Below are 20073 nucleotides of genomic sequence, written 5' to 3'. Positions count from 1 at the left end.
TTGCTTTGTGCAAATCTATGTAACAAGTCTGCCAGCAAAGTCAAAATCAACAAATCTTTTCAACTCTATGAGATTAATTTTCCCCTTTTTTCCCTTTAATAAGCAAGACTTCTAAAATGTCTTGTTGGTAACAGCTGGAGACCTCAACCAAAGTATGTAGGGCACTACCAACTTTTTTTATAAATGTTGCTGTCTGAACGCATTCACCATGTAAGTAATTCACCCTTATGTCTGAATAGAGGAATATACTCATCACAGCTTAACTGCAATGGAGGTATGTACTATTTTCCATTCATTATTTTGCTATATCCTTTGGATTACTGATCATCTCAGTAGAAGCAGATCCTAACATACACTGGCTGTATACTCCCTCTGAGGTATTAGGGCTGCTGAGTGCCGAGTTAGCCATGACTTTATGTGATCTTAATTACACAACCTGAATATTGCAGTTGAGCAGGTTTTCTGCTTTTTATACCCTTAATTCCCTATGTTTCACTGAAATCAGTTAAGTCAAATTATTTTTTATTGTCCAAAGTACATCTGAACTTTAAATAAAGGATGCTTCTGTGGGAATGCAATACTTTCAGTTTGAAGGAAGATGCTCTATTGCTGGGGACAAAGGTGTTCTGCATAGAATATTTGGCTTCTGTGTTTAATCTTTGACTCTATATAATACAGAAATAAACATTCTTTATAACCAGGTTGGCTAGTGAATGTATTTTATAGCGCTCAGTGAGTCCAGTAACTGTTCCAAACTGGTTTACTCCAAGCTATGGTTTTCTGTCAGACTACAAGAAACAGTGTTTTGTTACTGTAATTGCTACTGTTGGAAAATTTGCAGTTTTATTTCATGACTAAGTTGGTGCGTTTCTAGCTTTTACGTATGTATTTTGCTCTTTGTTTTGTATTAAAATCTTTCAGACGATGTCTGAAAGGAGAATGCTTTAAAGGACTAAGGCAGAGGAGGGAATGTCAGTCCTGTGCGTCAGAGGGTAGGATGCTGCCTTTGGGCTGAATGGCAGAATTTGCTGTGCCAGACTTGCTGGCAGCATTTCCCTGGCACTGTCTGCTCATTAGGGCTCTGCTTCTATAGCACACTTAAACACGAGGAAAAGTTCACCCCGTGAATGAACAAGGACAAACATATATTCATATTAAAGTTAAGCATGCGCTTGTGAGCTTCGCTAAATTTGGGGTAATAAGAGAGAGAATGCCTGTGTGTACAAAGGTATCAGAGAAGCTGTCCCAGGGACCTGTTTACCTTTTGCTCATTATTTATATTATTTCTGAGTCCTTCAGATATTGCTGCTTGTTATCCACCCTGCTGACATTTCATAGTTGTCTTTCCAAGTGCTGCTAAAAAGAAAAGCTGAGATTTTTGGGACACTACTGTGTGCCAGTGATTGAATTCCATAGCCCCAGGACTGCGGATGCAGAGAGCCCAGCATATAAAGAGGGAAAAATCAAGGGTTTTTTTCTTCCTGTACAAGTGGCATTGCCCAATTCCTCAGGACATCAGAGGAGAGTGACAGAGAATAGATGTTTCCTAGCAAAGAGAGTGTAATAGATGAGAAGTATGCTTAACACCAAAAATGAAGGAAAACTGTATTTTCATATTTCATCAGTCAGGAGGGACACAGAAGGATTAGATCTTGGGGGCAGGAGAGACTCAGATTAGAGAACTCTATAAAATTGTTAACTCTCCAAAGAGATTGTGTGGTGATGTTGTTGTTGTTCTCCTGTAAAGCATGTATCATATACCCAAAGGCTGTGCTCCCTGGCAAGAGAAGTATTTCCAGCTCCCCACGAGCAGAAGTGTACCGCCACTCTTGATAAGGAATCCGCCTTGTAATAGAGGGCTTTCTGATGCAGAAGAGTGCATCTGTAGCATCTGCCCCAGAGGCTCTCATTACTGAAACCAAGATTTAGCCTTAGCATTAATACTGGTTTGCTTTTCATTTTTACCAGCTTTTTAATTTCTAATGAGTTTCATCCCCACTCACAGATTCTACTAACCATACATTATCCTATGATGCGAGAATAAAATCTGAAGGTTAAAGCTGTGTATCAGGTGTCTCTTTGTTCCTCCACAAATATGCTGCCCTGACTTCTAGGGCCATTTGTCAGAGAAGTGATGTCATGGTAACAAAATGTAGATTGCCTTCAGATTTCCAGTTGGTTATCGGAACAACTATGGAGCCACCTCAGCTGAAGGCTGAGATACTGACCTCAATAAATTACCTGTCCCAGCGGTGCCTATTGTCACTTTCCATTCTGCTCAGTAGTGTGCCATCCTCACTGGCTCCATCAGTTTTGTGAGGTTTTCCTCCAGCATGTTCATGTCTGGCAGTCAGACCCAGAGCCTACTGATAACGTTGTGAAAGGCCTTAAATGTTAACAGTGGGATGCAGTCTTTTGAAGCATTTTCTTATTTGTAGGATGTAGCCTTTTGAAGCATCTGTTTGTGAGGTGGCAATGGATTTTTTTGCTGGGCTCATCACATACTTGAAGTTATTACCATATTTCAAAAAGCATATACAAACTGCAGAAAAGAACTCTCAAGAATTTTAGAACTTTTGAAGGAATTCCATAAACCTCAACTAGAAGATCCTACAGTTTTCCATGTGTTCAGCCTTTTAACAGTGTCAGGGAGTGCCTGCAATTGTGTTGGGCTACATTGTGTCCTGCTGAATTTTGACACAGAAGGCTTAAAGCAGATACTTTATGTAATTGCAGTTCATTGAGTGCTTTTTGGTGCCTGACTTGGACTGAAAACAATATTCTGCCACTTGGAACATTCCTAGTCTGCCAAATGGGAGACTTTATTTGATGCCAAATAGACCTCTTCATTTTGCAGTCAATATTTTGCTGTGATTCTTGACATAGCTGTTGCTACCAATTCCAGGATTTTTCAGTGAGCACTGTAGGCAGAACACTGATGTCCTTATACATATTAATGAATTTTAACATACCAGGGATGCCTATCATTAATTAGGTAGCATAGATATTGGAGAACTAAAAAGGCAACGATGCTATTTTATTGCTTTAAAATATAAAAGGCAATAAAATGGCAATAACACTTTTGCTGTGGTATAGTGTTTTCGGGAATACCAACACCACTATACAGGAATTGGAAGTTCCTGTACTTATGCTAACAACATCTGTGTTTGAAGGTAAATACATTCAGCACATTTCTGATCCTACAGGTGTCACAGTAATTTAAGAAATGAAAAAACTTTATAAATGCATTTCTGCAAAAATGTACTCAGAATCAACTTTATTTATAACTCACACCTTTTTTTTTGCTAAAAATGCATAGTCATTACATATACAGTAGTCAGCATCCAAAAGTGTACAAAGAGTAAATTTTCAAACCCTCCCAACAGAACCAAACAAAATTCACACTTTTTGTTCATTGCATGCACAGACCCTTAAATGTGATACCTCTTACTAAAGCGTGCTTGAATCTCTAGTAGACAGAGTTGACTTGCTATATATAAACTGTTTCTCCACACTATTAACCCCCAGCTACAACCACAAATCCTAAGGCGTTCACAAGAAATAGCAAAGCCCTACTTCAGAATCCTCCATGTTCTGAGTATGGCCCAGGAAGCAATTGCCCTGAAAGCAGAAGTCTGCTGGTGGTGTTTCCTTACAGGGAACTTTGAGCAAAAGCCTGCTTCCTTTGTCTTGGTCATTAATTTATTACTGAATTCAGTGGAATGAAGCAGCATCTGTCTAAGCAAGTTGTGAAAATAATGTAACTTTATTCCACACCCAGCTCCAAGACACTAAACATCTTGAAGGTCTGTGTCTTTCAGTGCATGTGACATTTCCTCAGCATCTTGCATCTCATCTGAGGAGAAGAGGGTAAAGCCTCAAAGTCTCAGCTGTAACTTGGGTGTTGGTTGCATAGCCCTGACTTACTTACAGGTATCTAACAGAAGCTAGGAATATACTCGGATAGGGCAAATTTCTAATGGTAGAGGCTTTGACTTCATGAACCACTCAAACCCTTTGATGTCTTTTTTTCTTTCGTCTCCACTACTGCTGCCAGTTAGAAAAGCCCTTAAAAACATTGTCCTCTACTCAGTGGTGCTGTTTATATCAGTCCTTCCAGGAGAAGGGCAGGGTGGGTTAGCAGGATGATTAGTCAGGGCTCCACAGCAAATGAAGAGTACACATATGTGATAAGAAGATCCAAGTTCAGTTTTCACTCAAATAATAGGATTGGCTCCATGTTGTTGGTTTTGGGGAATGGGGGGGGGGGGGGGGGGGGGGGCAGGGAAGAGAAAGTTGTTAGTCTGATCAATATAATTTTATGTTCCCAAATGATTACATGTGTTTATTTAAAAGCTTCATTTATTTAAGGTCTTTTTGCTCTGCTAAGAAGTAGCTTGCAGAAGGCTGAAATTCCCAGTGGCAACTGAGACATAATCACAGTCTTACAGACACTGATGGGAAATCTTGCTCCATTGTTTCACGGTAACTGGAATACAATCCATGGCTAAATGAACAACGAGGCCTCACCTCAGCGTTACAATGCCCCTCAGTACAAGTCACCAGTGAGAATTTCTGAAGAGTACTTAACTCATGTATGTTTTCTCTTTACTCCTGACCCTTAAGCATTTCACCAGCCTGTTTACTACTGCTTAGGTCTTGATTGCCCCCCGCCTGAAGCCAGTGGAAATTTTGCCATCAGCTCCAAAGGACACAGGATGTGAACCTCCTAGGAGCATGGCAATGACGAGGGTGTGTCCCAAGAGTTCATGATCTAGAAATGTTCATGTTCCTCTCCCTGTGAGATGGAAAAATATAACATTCTCTCTGCCGGAGTTCAGTAATATTTCTTCTTAGCACCTAGGAGGGTCTTTGCATTTTTAAGTGCTTTACAAACATTAGCTAGTCTTCAGAGCAACCCTGCGAGGTAGGTAAGGTATATTCTCCCCATCTTACAGATGTGGAAACTGAGACACAGAGGGTCAAATTCAACCCTGGTACAATTCCAGTGTTTTACATGAATTAAATTCATTCAAAATGAACACAGTTTAAACAACTTGCCCTAGAGTACAGAACAGGTAATGGCAAAGCAAGGACAAGAACCCAGGAGTGCCTGACTCCTCAGCTTGTTACCGGCCACTTGGTCATTTTTACTCTCATAGGCAATGAAAAACAGTATAACCTGGGCAATTACTACAGGTATGATTTGCTTCTGTAAGGCATGTGGATGGTAATCAACTGAGTTAAGTGCAATAATACTTTATGAATGTGCTGCCTCAGAGAGTTTAATCAAACATGAAGTAAAACTTTCATACTGTCATTTTCTGCAGGTGCACTGTCGACAAAAACCCAACATAGTAGCTGGATTCAGTACATAAATAATAAGCACAACACTTGGACAGCTAAGAAAAACTATCACTTTAGCAAAAAACAACGTGTTTCTACTTTTAACTGCTAAATTTCTACAAGTGCAGCATGCAGATGAAACCTTGCCCTTTGTTCCAGACTGCAGGCTCCAGGTCTTGCTAATGAAGCAGCTCAGAGCTGCACAGATATCCTGCATAGTGACATTCAAAGGAATACACTGCAGAAGAAGAAATAGTGTATCACCACAGAATACGGGAATAACTACTACAGACCAGGTATATCAATCTTACATGAAGATGAGCTTGAAGCTTACAGGTTACTTGGAAGTGCCCAGAAGCTAGGCTTGTTGAATATATGCCAATGTGTAGACTGTAGTTCTGGGCGCATGCTGATTGCAAGGGGAGGTTGTCCATGCCACCAGCACCCTGGGAACTGGCCCCATCAACAGTCCGTTCACATTGGCATGGGTATGTCAGTCTGAAGGTCAGTGTTGGCCAAAGATGGAAAGACACATAGGCATTTTCAGGCCATCCCCTTGTGCTCCAGTCCTCACCTCGTCCTCCATCCCCACACAGGTTCTACCACAAAAGGCCTGAAGACCCGTTTGGGTTTTAAAGATGAGCTGTGGAGTCCACAGTCTAGACCTTATGGCAGGTACCCAGGCAATAAAACCACTATGACAGGTACTTATGCAAAAAAGTTTGTTTTCTAGTCTGCAGGTTAGACCTCCTGCCTAAGCTCTGGACACAATTACAGACGTTCAGCCATGTGTGCTTTCACACCAAAAAGAGATCCCGCTCCCTTACAAGCCAGACAAATGCTGACATTCACTTCTACATGAGCAAATTCAAGCACTATAATTATAGATATCTTGTTCCACTTTTAACCTCTTTAACTCAGTTTTGTTCCGTCCATATTTATGGAGACTGGCTATCGGACATGGCAAATGGAGCAATTATCTACGTACATGTCCTTCACTGAATAAACACAGACACCCAGGTAGCATTTCCCTAGATATTCTCCACACTTATTGTAACTTTTTAATTTGTAGCCACATTTTAAACAGACAAACAAACAAACATTCATTAGAACTCTTAAAATCTAATCACATCTTCGTGCACCCATTCACTCCTGATTGATACAGCCTGCTTACAGTGGCTCAGAGAGCAGTACTTGCAACCAGCATTTACAAATAATTCCACAAAGTGCTCAGGCCCATACACATACCTCAAGATTTTGCCAGTAGAAACTTTTAAATGAAGCAATATTCTTAGTATCAGAGCCAGGTATCAAATCTGCAGCATGACTGGGGCTCACAGGCAACTCTTACAACAGCAGTAAGATTCCAGTAAAATTGCAGCTGGTTGCAATCCAACCTTTATACTGTTATCTGTCGTTGAGATATATATAGACGACCCTGTGTGGCCTAACTGCAAATATCAAATGTATTTTTACAAGTTAGCAACAGCCTTTTTTGACGTTGCCTCTTGAGATGTCCTCTACATTGTGACTGACAAGCACAAATATAATTCTTTATACAGTATGCTTTAAAAGCCTTTTTTTACATTTGGCTTTTAGTGTTGCTTGTTTCTGAGCTCTCTTCTAGTCCTGAGATTTGCTGTCCCTGGCCTTTTTGATTTCTTTCTTAGTTTTAATTGCTGGTTGGACATGCTAGTGGCATCTCCCAGGCAAACCCTTTCCACATAATTAGTTTTGAAACTTGGATGAGTCATTGGGCTCTAAATACTATGCCCCTATTATTTTAACTTGAATACAGTACATCTCAAAGATTTTGGCCTCTTTTTGCAGTTGTGGAAATTCATAAGATGACATCGTTACAGGTCTTGATCCATTTGCTTTCTATTGTGAGTTTCCAGGTTTTTTTCACAATATAAAGCACATATCAAAGCATAACAGCATTGTGAACCAGCCTCCTCTCCCAGTGGTGCAGATCATCTTCTGCTTTATTGGCAGCTGAATAAAGCAATGCCATATTTATGACAAAAGTTAATGAAAATATGTAAAATTAGAAATACTTCATGTAGTTTTCATTTTCTTTTAATGCAGGTTGGCAAATGAAAACAGAACACAGCCAGCCACGCAGGGCCATGCTGTTTTTTATGGCCCATCAGTGATAACTCAAGAGGCCACAGTTTGGGAACTGCTGTTTCAGAAAATTCTCGCCAATTTCTTTAAGAGACCACATGTGACCCTACCACAAATTACATCCTAGCAGAATTGTGGCTGGCAAAGAATACATATATTTGTTAAGCCATCCTCATCATTCCCTGAGAATCTAAAAGATCCAAACCATTATAGTTAAAATGGCTTGAGATAAAAGAGAAAATTAAATAGGTGTAATTTTCTTTTAGTTTGCGCACTTCCATAGGGAAATTCTCACAAAGCTGCCATTGGTACAGGGCATATCAATTACTGTTTTCTGTGATGATTCTGACCCATATCAAGGATTTGACCTCATAATCACTAGCTATAGTCCTTCCTGTATTCCCGCTATAAACAAAGGGGGATTTGTCTTACAGAAGACTATGGGACTAGACTCAAAACATTTTCTTGGGGTTCGGATGCCATGTCCGTGAAAATGGGAAAGACCCAACCAGAAATGTATTTCCACAATAGGGGCAAAGAGGCTGAGTTGAAGAGCCACTACACTATTGTGCAGTATGACACCAGCATTTCCTAAGGAAGTACCACCCTTCTTTTTCAAAACGGGGTATACAAGCAGTTTCTCACCTGAACTTCAAGTTGTAATCCCCTTGGGTAATATTATTGCATACTTGTTACTTGTTCTGTCAGACAAAATCAAAATGCATCTGTTTAAAATCTGCACATAAAAAATGTCTCTTTATATAGACAGCAAGTTCAATCTATAGTTAGTTTGTCGTGTGAGAAGGATAATACCTGGGTTGCTGTGAAAAGATACTGCTTTGGAAAATATCTCATAATTCTTGTCTTTGAACTCCCTCAAAGCTTCTGAAAGAGGACTTCAAAACACCCAGCTGCAGCCACAACTAATCAAAATAGGAAAAGGTGGGGAATGATGAGAAAGTGCCAGTACCCGGTACTTATAGAGACAGATTTTAGGTCCTGAACTCAGATTCAGCAGTACCTTATTCTGCAACTAATTTTAGGATGGTAAATCTGACAGAGTGCTCTAATTAAAGAGCAGAAGAAACCAGTTCCACGTAATTCTTTAAAAGATCCAGAATGAGACCTCACGCATCAGTTACTCTCTTTACATCCACAGAACTCCCACCGAGCTTGGCAGGGGCTTATAGAAAGTCTGACTTTGACTCTAAAGGGCTGATTTGGGGGCGATTTACCAGGGAAGATAAAGGGGCCCCTTAGCAACCCCCTTAACACAACAGATGTTCCTGACGTGCTGGGGGAAGAGCCATGCCATTATGCAGTGCCCTTCTTCTCCCCCCGCCCCTGCTCCAAATTAGCTTGACCCCTTTCTGGTTCAGTTATTTTACATATCCCTCTATTTTATTTTAGTACCCAAGTGGCTACACCAACCGCTTGCTGCCTGTCCAATTAAAGTCTCTCCATCAGCTGGTAATTCTGTAATAATTCACAGCTGGTCTTCCTCTCTGTTAAATCTATTGTTCCCTGGCTGAAAAGGCTGCAAGACCTTAAAAACTATAGATAGCTATCGATTTGTTTGCATTTAAAATCCAGTATGTGGCTGCAAAGGCCCGTTACAGTTATCACAGAGGAAGATAAATATCAGTGCATAATCTGCTAGGAAATTTCACACGGGAGTTGATTAAAAGTCTATGAGTAATCATTGCACGAGTGTCTTCAGGTGTATATATATATACACATATATACGTAGCTAATAAATATATAGCTAGATATATAAATATATATGTATATACAGAGCTAGTTTAAACCTAATTGTTACGAAATCAGTAAGTGGCATTCACAGTTCATGCATTCTTCCTAGTAGCAGAGCTAAATTATTTCAGCTTATACTCTAAGCAGCAACGTACCAGTAAGCGTTTGCTTGCTTCCCCTGGTAACCTAGTAGTTTAAAGAGCACGAGCAGTTCCGCCATGGTCATTTTCTCCGGCAACTCTCCGTGAAAGGGACCTGGCTCTTCCACAGGTGCGTTTCCCCCAGGTTTCACAGCATCTTCAGGACACGGTGGGGCCAGTCTGAGGGTCGCCAGTCTGAGGGTCACTGGTACGATGGTTGCTGTCCCAAGGGTTGCCGGCCCAGCTAGTCCTGCTTGCAGAGGTCTGCGACGCTGAGGAACCTCTTAACGACCATGGCCAGGCAGAGCGTCAGCAGCAGCATATACCCCACGGTGCCCAGGTAGGTGGGGGCAGCCAGGGGTGCCTTGAGGAACTCGGCCAGCCCGTGCTCCACATAGTGCACCTGGTCATAGATGCTGAGGAAGGTGAAGATGTGGAAAAGCTGGTGGCTGTGCCCCACGATGTCGAAGAGCCCCGGCTGGAACCGCTCGGGGATTTTGCTGACGTTGAAGAAGGCGGCCACCAGCAGCCAGCAGTAGCGCCGGTAGAAGTAGACGAAGAGCGTGGGGTTATGGCTGCGCAGGTCAAAGAGGAGGCTCTCCAGCATGATGGGGCAGGCCATGCTCAGCGGCATGGCGAAGACAAAGGTGCGCACGGCGAAGGGGTAGGCGCAGCAGGCGGCGCGGCTGCGGCAGCAGGCGGCCGTGCAGCCCACGGCCAGCGCCAGGGCCACGGGCAGCACCAGGGCACGGTAGGCCGCGATGGGCAGGCTGCAGTCCAGCTGCCAGCCCAGCCGCTGCTGCACGTAGCGGCTCATGGCGCTGGCGTCCAGCAGGCTCAGCCCCGGCAGCAGGTAGTAGGAGTAGGCCACGGTGCTGGCAAAGCCGTAGTAGCTGATGGAGGCGTAGTCCAGGTAGAAGAAGGCGGCGCGGAGGCGTGGGGAGAGGCAGCTGAAGAGGTGGGCTGTGCAGCTCATGGCGAAGGTGAGCAGCACCCCGGAGGCGTAGCACCAGAGGGGCAGCAGGGCCGGGTGGTGGAAGGGCACGTCCCCAGCGCCCCGCAGCAGCAGCAGCCGCCCGAAGCGGCTGAGGAAGAGCAGCAGCGGGATGAAGTGGGTCCAGAAGTTGAGGGTCTCGTTGGTGGGCTGCAGCACCGAGGCCAGGCACTCCTGCGCCGAGCAGTGCAGCCGCCGGTAGCCCGAGAGGATGAAGCACTCCACGAAGTCCTCCGGCACCTCGTCCCACCGCAGCAGGGCGGCGGGGCGAGGAGGCGACGCCGCCTCCTCCTTGTCCCCCTCGCCGGCCGGCATGCCGCCGGCCCCGGGCCCCCCGGCCGCCCCCGGCCCGCCGCCCGCCGCCGCGCCCCGCCGCCCGGGCGAGGTGGAGCCGCCGCTCCCGCAGCCGCCGGCGGAGGAGCCGCGGTGGCTCTGCGCTTCGCCGCCGCCGCCCCCGGCAGCATCATTCATTGCAGCAGGGGCAGTGGCGGCACCGCCGCCGCTCCTCCCGCCCCGCCGCCCGGCATCGCGGTAACTGGAAACCGGCGGCGCATCCAGCGCTGCCGGGGAGCGGGGAGCGACGCCCCCGCCGCCCCGGGTAGGGTTTCCCGGGGAGGGAGGCGCCGGACACCCGAGCCGCCGTTAATGATTGATGCGGCCGCAGCGGGGGCGGGGGCGGGCCGGGCCCGGGAGAGCCCCGCGGCCGCCGGAGCCTCCCCGCAGCGCCGTGCGCGGCCGGGCCCGGGCGGCCCGGAGCCCTCAGGGCCCCGCTCCGCCCGCGGCGCTCGGCGACCGCCTGCGCGGGGGCACGCGCGCAGACCCACCCGCGTGGCAGGGGGCCCGCCCCACGGCGCCGTGTCGGTGCGAGAAGCGCGAAGCGGGCAGCGGCATCGGCGCTCCGCGGGTGCTGCCGCCCGGCCCTGCGCCGCCGCCGCGGGGGGCAAAAGCCCCGAGGGAGGGGAGGGAGGGCAGGGGAGGGGAGGGTGGTCCCGCGGGGTCGGCTCGGGAGATCCCCAGCAGGCGGGACCGAGCTGGGAAATGCCCCCAGGCAGGGGACATCTGGCAGCGGGGGGGGGGGGGATTTCTGCCGTGCGTGCTTCAGCGAGGCCGCCTGAGACCCAGTTTCTTTGACATTATGTCACGCAACGCTCTTGTAGGCTGAACGTTCCTGGCCGGGCTGGGAAGGGCCTGGTGGCACTGATGCGTCGGGCACCCACCTTACCTCCGCGCTCCAAGCGGGGCGGCTGGGAGGGAGACTCGGTAGCGGGCTGACAGTAGCTGCTCTGTGTCGATCCTTCGACAAACCCGGCGTTTATCGGCGGGGCGCTTATGCAAGCAGCACAGTTGCATAATCGGAATCTAAAAATACAGGGAAGAGCACCGTACCCGTGTTACTGTACCTTAACGTGTCTGAGGGCACTGTGGAAAGGTCACTGTCGCAGGCGCAGGTAGGAGCCGGAGTAAGGAACTGCTGTTTCGGCGTGTTTCCTTCTTGTTTGTTTTCAGGTGGTCTTAAACATCCTACAGCTCTGGATTTTCAAATGTCTGTATTACACGGTGGTATTCAGATATATATGTATGGTCAAATGGTATAAACTGAGGTGCAGTGGAATTAGGACACTCGGCCCCGAGTTTTTTATAAAAATCTTCTATTCAATAGTGAATCATGACAACATGCAAAATCTTCCGAACAAGGAGGTAATCAGAAATATGGTTTTAAAAATTGGCACAAAAAAAGTAGCAAAAGTGTGTTGCCGAAAGTGATTTTCAATGCATTTTTCATTACAGTAAAAATACTGATTTTTACAGAACTGTCAAAACTAGGGCAGACTGGTGACACCGCTTATAATCTTTATAAAAATTCCACAGAGTCCTGCTAGGAAAATAAACGCAACAGAACAGTGCTGAAAAGCCAAAGGGAGGAGTAAAATATTAAACTGACAGAGCTATTTTTTAGGTAACGGGCCTACCGTGCTCTGACGCCCGTGCGTTTTGGAGGGCGAGAGGGCAGGTGGGGGTGCCCGGTGGCGTGCAGGGACGCACGGAGCAGCCGCTCCTTGAAGAGCGGCTGACAGAGGGCTCCGCACCACCCGCCCGCGGCGAGCCTCAGCTGGGCCAGGGGCGAGCAGGGCCCCGCTCGCTGTGGGCTCTGTCTGCAGTGTGTGATTTAGGGAGAGGAAAGGCTCCTCGGGATTAAATGAGAACTGCTCAGCCTCTGGTAGAGGTTAGTGTTCTAATGGGGCTGCCCTGTGCTAGAGGCCGCCCTGAAGAAGAGACAGGCCGGATGCTGGACCATGTGCTGCATCGCCGTAGATGCACCTGGTAGCGAGGGGGCTGTTAGAAGGGACCTCCTCCCCTGCCCCGTTCCCACCACACCACACCACACCACATGCAGGTGCTCCTCAGCATGCCTCTGGTGATCGTTTCTCCCTGCCCCAAAGCAATACTTCCATTTATGGTAGTGAGTGCCATTGCAGGCCCTAGGGAAGAGGACAAAAGTGACCATGATCTTCAGCCTCCCTCGTCAAGGTTAGATAAGGTGGTTGACTGGGAGCAGTCTGGTTTTAGACCTGCGCTAAAGAGCCTGCTGGAAAGCCACCAGCAGCTGTTGCAACAGATGGTGTCTAAAGAACAGCAGCATCCGCCGCTGATTGGGAACTGCTGGCTTCGCAGCGGCAGCAGGGCTCGTTCAACATGTCCTGACTTTCCTACAACCTCCAGACTTTCAGGGATGTGGGAGGTGTTCGGCCCTCTTGCCTCAGGGAGTCCTGGGGTATCACCTGGCTTGCTGGGAGAAACACCCGCCAGCTTTGTGTTTGCGCGGGGCAGCCCAGGCGGGAGGAGCAGGTGGGGTTCGCTTGTGGCTCGAGGCTGACGCAGTCCCGGTGGCCACTGGACCGTCTGGGCATTGGTGGAGACAGGTACTAACGCTGCAGAGAAGATAAATGTCTGGAAATTTGTCCCTACTATTGATGTCTTCCTGTAGTATTTTAAGATGCCTTAAAATAATATGTAGGAGGATGGGGGCTTTCTGTTTCGCAGAGCGGAGAATCACTTGAGGGACTTGCACCTACTGGCTCCTCTGGAGGAAGCACAGGCCCGTGGTAGCTATCTGGTTTTGTTTGCTTTGTCCCTGGTGGGTTTACCTGTTAACGCTGTGCTACAAATAAATACACGCAGTGTAAAATAAATATAAATTTTCTTTTCTCTGCCTCTGTGCAGGAATCCTGCTTTGGCTTGTCCTAGGTGTCATACACACATAACCTGGGTCTCCTTGTCTGGTCAGAAAGTGCCACAGACATCTCAGAGCTTCTAAAGATCAGAGCTCACACCATTGCCAAGTGACAGCAATGTAGCTTTAGCAGCCACATTAATGAAACTCATTACTAACGATCTGGTTCTTTTGCCTTTTTCCAAGGCTTCGTCCTCACAGGGGAGAATGGTCTCTGAGGACAGATTGGGCTTTCATAAAGACAACTGCATACATCTTACATTGAGTTAATTATTCTGTTCCCAAGCCAGCTGTGGAGTACTGTACTGGGAACCTTACAATTTAAAGCACTCACAACCTCAAAATAGCCTCTTATTCATATGTTGTCCATCAAGGATAGTATTACATGACTATTATGTGGTAGGCAAGGGAAAATCAGGGCATTTGGAGGTCACAGAGAGGAGTCCACGTAATGTAGTTCATGAAGAGGCCTCAGTGCATTTCTCTAAATCAGAGTTTATATTTAAAAGGGCATGGTCAGCATATACCAGGGTTTCTTCTAGCATGTGTAGAATTTTCTGCAGGCTTTCTCTCCAAGTAACCTTTGTGAAGACTTAAAACACTGATGAAGGCACTGCCTAATGAGGTAAGTAATGGAAGATAATGTTAATCAGTGCTGGCCGAAGACTCAAAGAAAAAGATGTGCCAAAATACCAAATGTGGGTTTGTTTCTATGTTGTACTTTTGTTTTATTCATTGTTGAAGTCCTGTCACAAGGTATCATTTTGTCTGAAATATCAAAAGCCCTATAAGATATTCTGAATTACTTCAACCGTCCCCAATGAAATTATGCCTTTTAGTTAGGGGGGAAAAAAGCTAATTTCATCTTTTGCACTCTAACATACTCAGCACACTAGGGAAGAGGTCATACTTAGCCCTCCTATTATCCATTGCCTTTCTGAGTGAGTAAGGAAATTAACTTAAATCTATCACTAGAGAGAAAGTCCTCTTGTGAACAAGCAATGGTGGTGTTTGGAAGATTTAAGATGCTTTTCAAGATATACCTTCAGCCTCACCAAATTCAGCCCACTCACGGGCAAACATCAATCTTAAGAGCTCTTGCTTGACTTAATCCTTTACCATAAAACTCTGTCTCTCCAATTTCTTTTTCCTTTCTATAGTTTAACCTTCAAGACAGATTTTACTGATTTCTTTCTTAATAAGAAGTTTTATCTGAGTAAAAACATTTAACCTCTTCATTTGCTCTGGATTTTTGTCCTTCTTCACGAAAATCTCCCTAGTAAATCTGATTCTGTTCTGACATCTTCTGTGGAACCCCACTGACCATGAGTGAGGGTAGAATTGGCTCTATTTATTTAAGAAGACTAGGTGAAGAAAGAGAGCCTTTAGCCTCATCCAGCTTTGCCTAATGTAGCTCATGCTTGGAGTTTCTCTGGGGGAACATCTTAACAGATACATGGACATAGAACATGGTCCTTTTGTTCTATGTAATTTTTTTTTTTTATCCTTTCTCAAGTGTGTATCAATCTTGTGAAAATAATGTCTTGATGGGTAATTTCCTACTGCAGCTAGTATGATCTTTTGTAATAACTGAGTAGGCACAGTGCTTCAATCCAATACTGAAGAGATAAACTTGCCTTTAGAGATTCTATCCCACTATCTTTTTCAGACTGGATAAACAGGAATCCTTGCATCATTTTCTCTTTCTTGAGTAACTAATTAGGGACAATTATACTTTATAAACATAATTCCTTAATAGATAAAGAAAAGTGAAAGTGATACTTGTATTTTAAAGCCTCACTCGGAGGCAAGAAAAGCTAGATATGGTAAAGGGAATAACAATAGTTGACACCATCAGGGTTGCATTGCAATGTTAATTTTAACCTCTCTCACCAGAAGCTTCTAATTTTCTGCCCTCTTTACCTTCAAGTTGAATATTTTCAGGTTTGTGCTCTTTATGCTTTAAAAACCAACAATAAAACCAATCTGAAATAATCTGAAAAAAACTCTGAACACAGCAAACTGGGAAAAAAACCCTTCACATTTTAAGAAAATTTCTCTGAGTATTTGGTTGTTGTCTTTTTTAAGTTCTTGTTTTTGAAAGATTAGGGGTAGAACTTGTGTTTTCCTCAACAGCAGCAAATCTGAACGTAAGTATTGCAGTGAAATTAGTTTCACTGTCATGAAGAATAGCATATTGGGTGTATGCATATTTCATACATGTTTTCCGTGGTCAGAATCCACCATTGTCCCACCTACCAGGGGCTTACGGCGAGAGCAAAATACAACCTGTCCTTTGCAAGGGTTGCAGGATTGAGCCCTCACTTACAAACTTCATGGCTAAGGAAATTGTTTTGTTTGTATGTGCCGAGTGAGTGTTTTCCAGAGCACAAATTGCTACTCACTGTTAGAGAGCTGAAAGGAGGGACTCCTGGTATGGACAAAGGAAAGATTGCTGTTGCACTCATCTTGAACTTCCATGCTTTTAAACAGCTGATAAATTTGCACATCTGGATTCTAGCCACATAGGCTAATTCTCTCTGACAAGAAGCTGCAGGAGAACTTTTGGAATTAAGCCTTCATTTGATACTTAGGCACTAATGCCTGGAAAATACACAGCAAATTGCTGACCTTTCTCAGCCAGACAGTACAAGTCAGATGTTGCCCCTGTGACTGGTTTGCGTAATGGGCCTCACCACTTGAGGAGTCCCAGGGGGAGAAAGAACCCAGGTTCCTCAGTAAGGCACGTGTCCTGCCAGAGCAGTGGGGTCCTGTAAGGGAAAGCGGCTGCTGAATGGCAGGACGAGAGCAGGACTCACAGCTGAGAGAAGGTAGGGCACCAGCACCGAGAGATGGAGCAACACAGAGGTGGCTCCAGCCAGGAGACAGCAGACAGAGGAGTAGCAACAAGTCCAGGTTGCTGTGAACCCTGGAGCCAAATTGCCCTGTCCCAGCCACCCTCTCTGGCTCTCTGTTATTCTGGAAGTCTCTGCTAAAGCATCTCAATTCAGCCCAGTGGCTCCTAGCAGCCCAGTCTACCTCCGCTCCGGCTGTACCTGCTGCCTGCCTCATCTCATCTCTGCCCTGCTCTCCTCCCATGCTGCATGCCCATATCATCCTAGCAACGCATGAGTACATGGGGGAGCATGCATCTACCTATTTTGAGAATCCTTGCCTAGCAGTTTTCAGTCTCAGGGGTGGGAGGAGATGGAGGGTGGAGGAAGGGAGAAGAAGATGGAAGACTGCTGCTTAAGCAATGGAGAAACAGCACACACCGCTGGTGGCTTTAGGGATCCATCAGCCACTACTGAGAGCATGAAATGACTCACAGAGTTACAAACCTGTACACCCAGCAGCTATGCTTCTGTCCTGCTCCTGATCTGCCCACCTCATGCCCTCAAATGTGCTTCCTTTGCTACAGGGTAGGGAACTTCCACAGCACTTTAAATCCTTCCTCTCCCCTTCCCTCACACCCACTTCTGCAAAAGGATTGCAGCAGTTTGGCTGTGCTCTGGCCTGGGGTGAGAGCAAGGGAGAGATCTCCTCTAAAAGTGGCGAAAAAACAGCCAGAGAGACAAGGGTAATGCACCGCAGCATGTGGTTTACTTAATGTAGCTTAGTGTTAATTATTTATGATAATTCATGATTTTCCCTAGTATACTGCCTAATGATATCTGTCATTGTAACAACAGTTAATAAACAACTCCCAGGTCTGCATGCAACCAGACCTACTGCATTATAATGAAAAATGGCTAATATTTCCTTTTTAATATTATTATTAGCCTACCCTTTCCAGCATTAATTCTCCACAGATTTCTGCATCTCAGTGCTTCTTTTCCTTCCCTCTCTCCTCCCTCCCCTTTCTCTCCCATTAATCCCAAGACACTGACATGTGTTGTCATTCACTAACTCTATGCGAGTCCTACTGTACTATTGCAATGTGTTATAAATAGCACAGATTCAGGAGTACAGTTCATTCTGAAAAATTATCTTTAGAGATGACCTTTGAAACTCCTATATCTTTCCTGTTTTTCACAGCATGCTCTGGATCATGATGCTCTTAATTTGGTGCAGTTTATTAATTACAAAAGAGCGCAGAGGCTGAGTGGTAAGCAGAGGATTTAAACAATGAGGTGGATAATTAAAAAGGATTAATGAGGTGGATTAAATAAAGGGATTGAGGTCAAATGGAGCACAAATTTTCTGGATATTAGTGGCCCCAAAAACTTCAGCATCCAAGGGCACATTCCTCTTTCCAGCTACATGTTTGCTTTTTATCCAGAAGCATCAGTCTTTCTTTCATACCAGGTTTATTAATGCAGTCCCAGGAGAGCTAAGCAGCATCTAGCATCTCCTCCTGCAGCCCTAAGTGCCCCTTCTATCTAGTACAAGTCCCCCAGCTGGTTTGCTTCCAACTCATTGCTGCACCTGTTTCCACTACTATGTTAAAAGAATCCAAAAGCAGGTCAGGGATGACACTAATCCTGTGCCTCTGCAAGCTGGTGAAGTGGTTCTCAAGAAAACAGTGAGAAAGATGGGGGAAGAGAAGGACTTGACTTGGATTCTGAAGCAATAAGATCCTGCCTAATCCATCTCTAAAGCTCCCTGGCCAACACCATTCCTTCCTGTGGAAGGGCTCTTCTATGGGCAAGTTTGGAGCTCAACAAATCCTAAGACGACTGATGGAATTGCCCCCAAATCCTGCTGTCAAGGGGTGGGTTTTATTTCTCCCTCCTCCCCTCCAATCCAGCAGTGATTCCACTTCAAATCTATGGAAAGCCTTGGGGTGCCCACAAAAAGCTGTGCAGGTGGTTGCAGAAATGCAGAGCTGCCCTCCAGAGCAGAAGGTGAGATCCCAGATGGTAAGGTACTATGTCAGCTGTAGGTATAGCAAATGCTTATTGTTGTAATTGCTTATTGCTGAAATTGCTTATTGCTGAAGGGAGCTCAATAACCACCTGACATCTCTTGATACTTAGCTACCAATCCATTACCAGAAAATTTTTGCATGGTTATATTGCAAATGATGTAAGGAGGCTTGAAAAGCAGTGAGAAATGCATGCTTCCGCCATGTGACCCTTCTCTGTCTACCTCACCTTTTTCTTAGTTGCAGCAGTGCTGGCTGGCCAACCGCTTATTTGATTGCAGCATAAAGCAATTTGCATCTACAAAATTATTATTTATTTTGGGTTTTTTTGGTGTGACTTAGGAAGTAGAAATCCTGTAATGCAGTAAGTTTAACCTAAGGCATGCTGAGGGGTAGAGCTGGGGATCAGCCACCTGAGCAGGCCGGTGCCTGGCCAGAGCGTACACACATGGCTGCGGAGGGCGGGGTTTCCCCAGCTCCTAGCTATCCCTGTGAAGTGGCTCTTCACAGGAGGAACAAGAAATGGTCCATAAAAGCACAGGAATGCAAGACTCATGATAAATGCAGTGTGACCTCTGGTTATGATCCCTAGTTAAGCAATGTTCAATAAAGAAAACTGCTGTGGTAGTGTGCTATCAGACCCAGTAATGGAGGATTTGCTGTGCTATCCTTTTGACTATTTATTCCTGGGCTTTCCTTGATTTGATATAACATTTTGATGTTGTTCAAAACAGTATTCTTTCTGTTTAACTTTGCTAGATGTTTAGGGGCAAGCCCTGCCTCCAAATTGTATGATCACACACAGTGTCTATGGACAGGGATGAGGAGGGATGCGCAGAACAGCCAAAGCACAAGACTCTGCAGGACTGTCCGTCCTGCCCAGCCTGATCCTGCGTGAGGCCTTCCCGCCTAAAACACATCTTGGGCCCTTGGCGTGCACCAAGAGCACCCCGAGCATTTCCACGCCGCCCACCCCGTGGGCCTTCCCAGCGCCCTCAGCAGAGTCCTGCCGCTGCTCTACTCATCCCACCTGAGCTGTTCCCGACTGCCACCTGCTAACGTCTTGTAGGAAAGCACCTGGTGATCAGAAAAGGCTCTGGGCGATCTGTACGGCCCTCTCTGCTCCGAGGGGCTCAGGCAGTGCGGGTCAGCGCGTGGCGCCTGAACGCCGACCCCCCGCCTCAGGGCCTGTCCCGCGGGACCGCGTGTCCTTCGGACGGGTGGGAGAGGTGCCGCTGCCCCCCACCGCCCGGCAGCGCGGCCCCTGCCCGCGCCCGCCCCAGGCCGGCCGCCGAGCGGTGTCGGGCGGGCCCGGGCCCCGCTGCCGGCCGCCTGTCGCTGCCTGCCTCACCGCAGCTGGTCGCTAGGCGGATCTGGGCTGCACTAGCGGCTTCGTTTGGGTTTTCCTCTGCCAACGTGAGAGCAAGAGAGCCGGGAGGGACGCGGGCACCGCCCGAGGCGGAGGGCTGCGGGCCAGGCGGGCTGTGGCGCTGCCGCTCAGGAGGGGACGCGGGGACAGGCCCCGCCCCGCCCGGGCAGAGGCCGCCCCATCGGTGGCTCGGCCATCGGCTTCCCGCCCTCCGCTCGCGGGCTCGGTGGGATCGGCGCTCGCTTC

The 20073-nt window shown here is 46.6% G+C and overlaps 1 protein-coding gene across 1 annotated transcript; it reads right to left on the bottom strand.

Moving 5' to 3' along the window:
* Nucleotides 1-9609: 9609 nt before the first annotated feature.
* PAQR9 (progestin and adipoQ receptor family member 9) lies at nucleotides 9610-10830 on the bottom strand. The gene has a single exon (XM_009491120.2). The coding sequence runs from the start codon at nucleotides 10828-10830 to the stop codon at nucleotides 9610-9612; it is 1221 nt and encodes a 406-aa protein (XP_009489395.2).
* Between the last annotated feature and the right edge of the window lie 9243 nt (nucleotides 10831-20073).

Source organism: Pelecanus crispus, chromosome 9, assembly GCF_030463565.1.
Source record: "Pelecanus crispus isolate bPelCri1 chromosome 9, bPelCri1.pri, whole genome shotgun sequence".
Taxonomy (NCBI): Eukaryota; Metazoa; Chordata; class Aves; order Pelecaniformes; family Pelecanidae; genus Pelecanus; species Pelecanus crispus.
This window is presented reverse-complemented; position numbering and strand designations above follow the sequence as displayed.

What these genes read in the sequence shown, in the direction of transcription:
- PAQR9 (XM_009491120.2), bottom strand. Translation starts at nt 10,830, where the DNA reads ATGAATGATGCTGCCGGGGGCGGCGGCGGCGAAGCGCAGAGCCACCGC.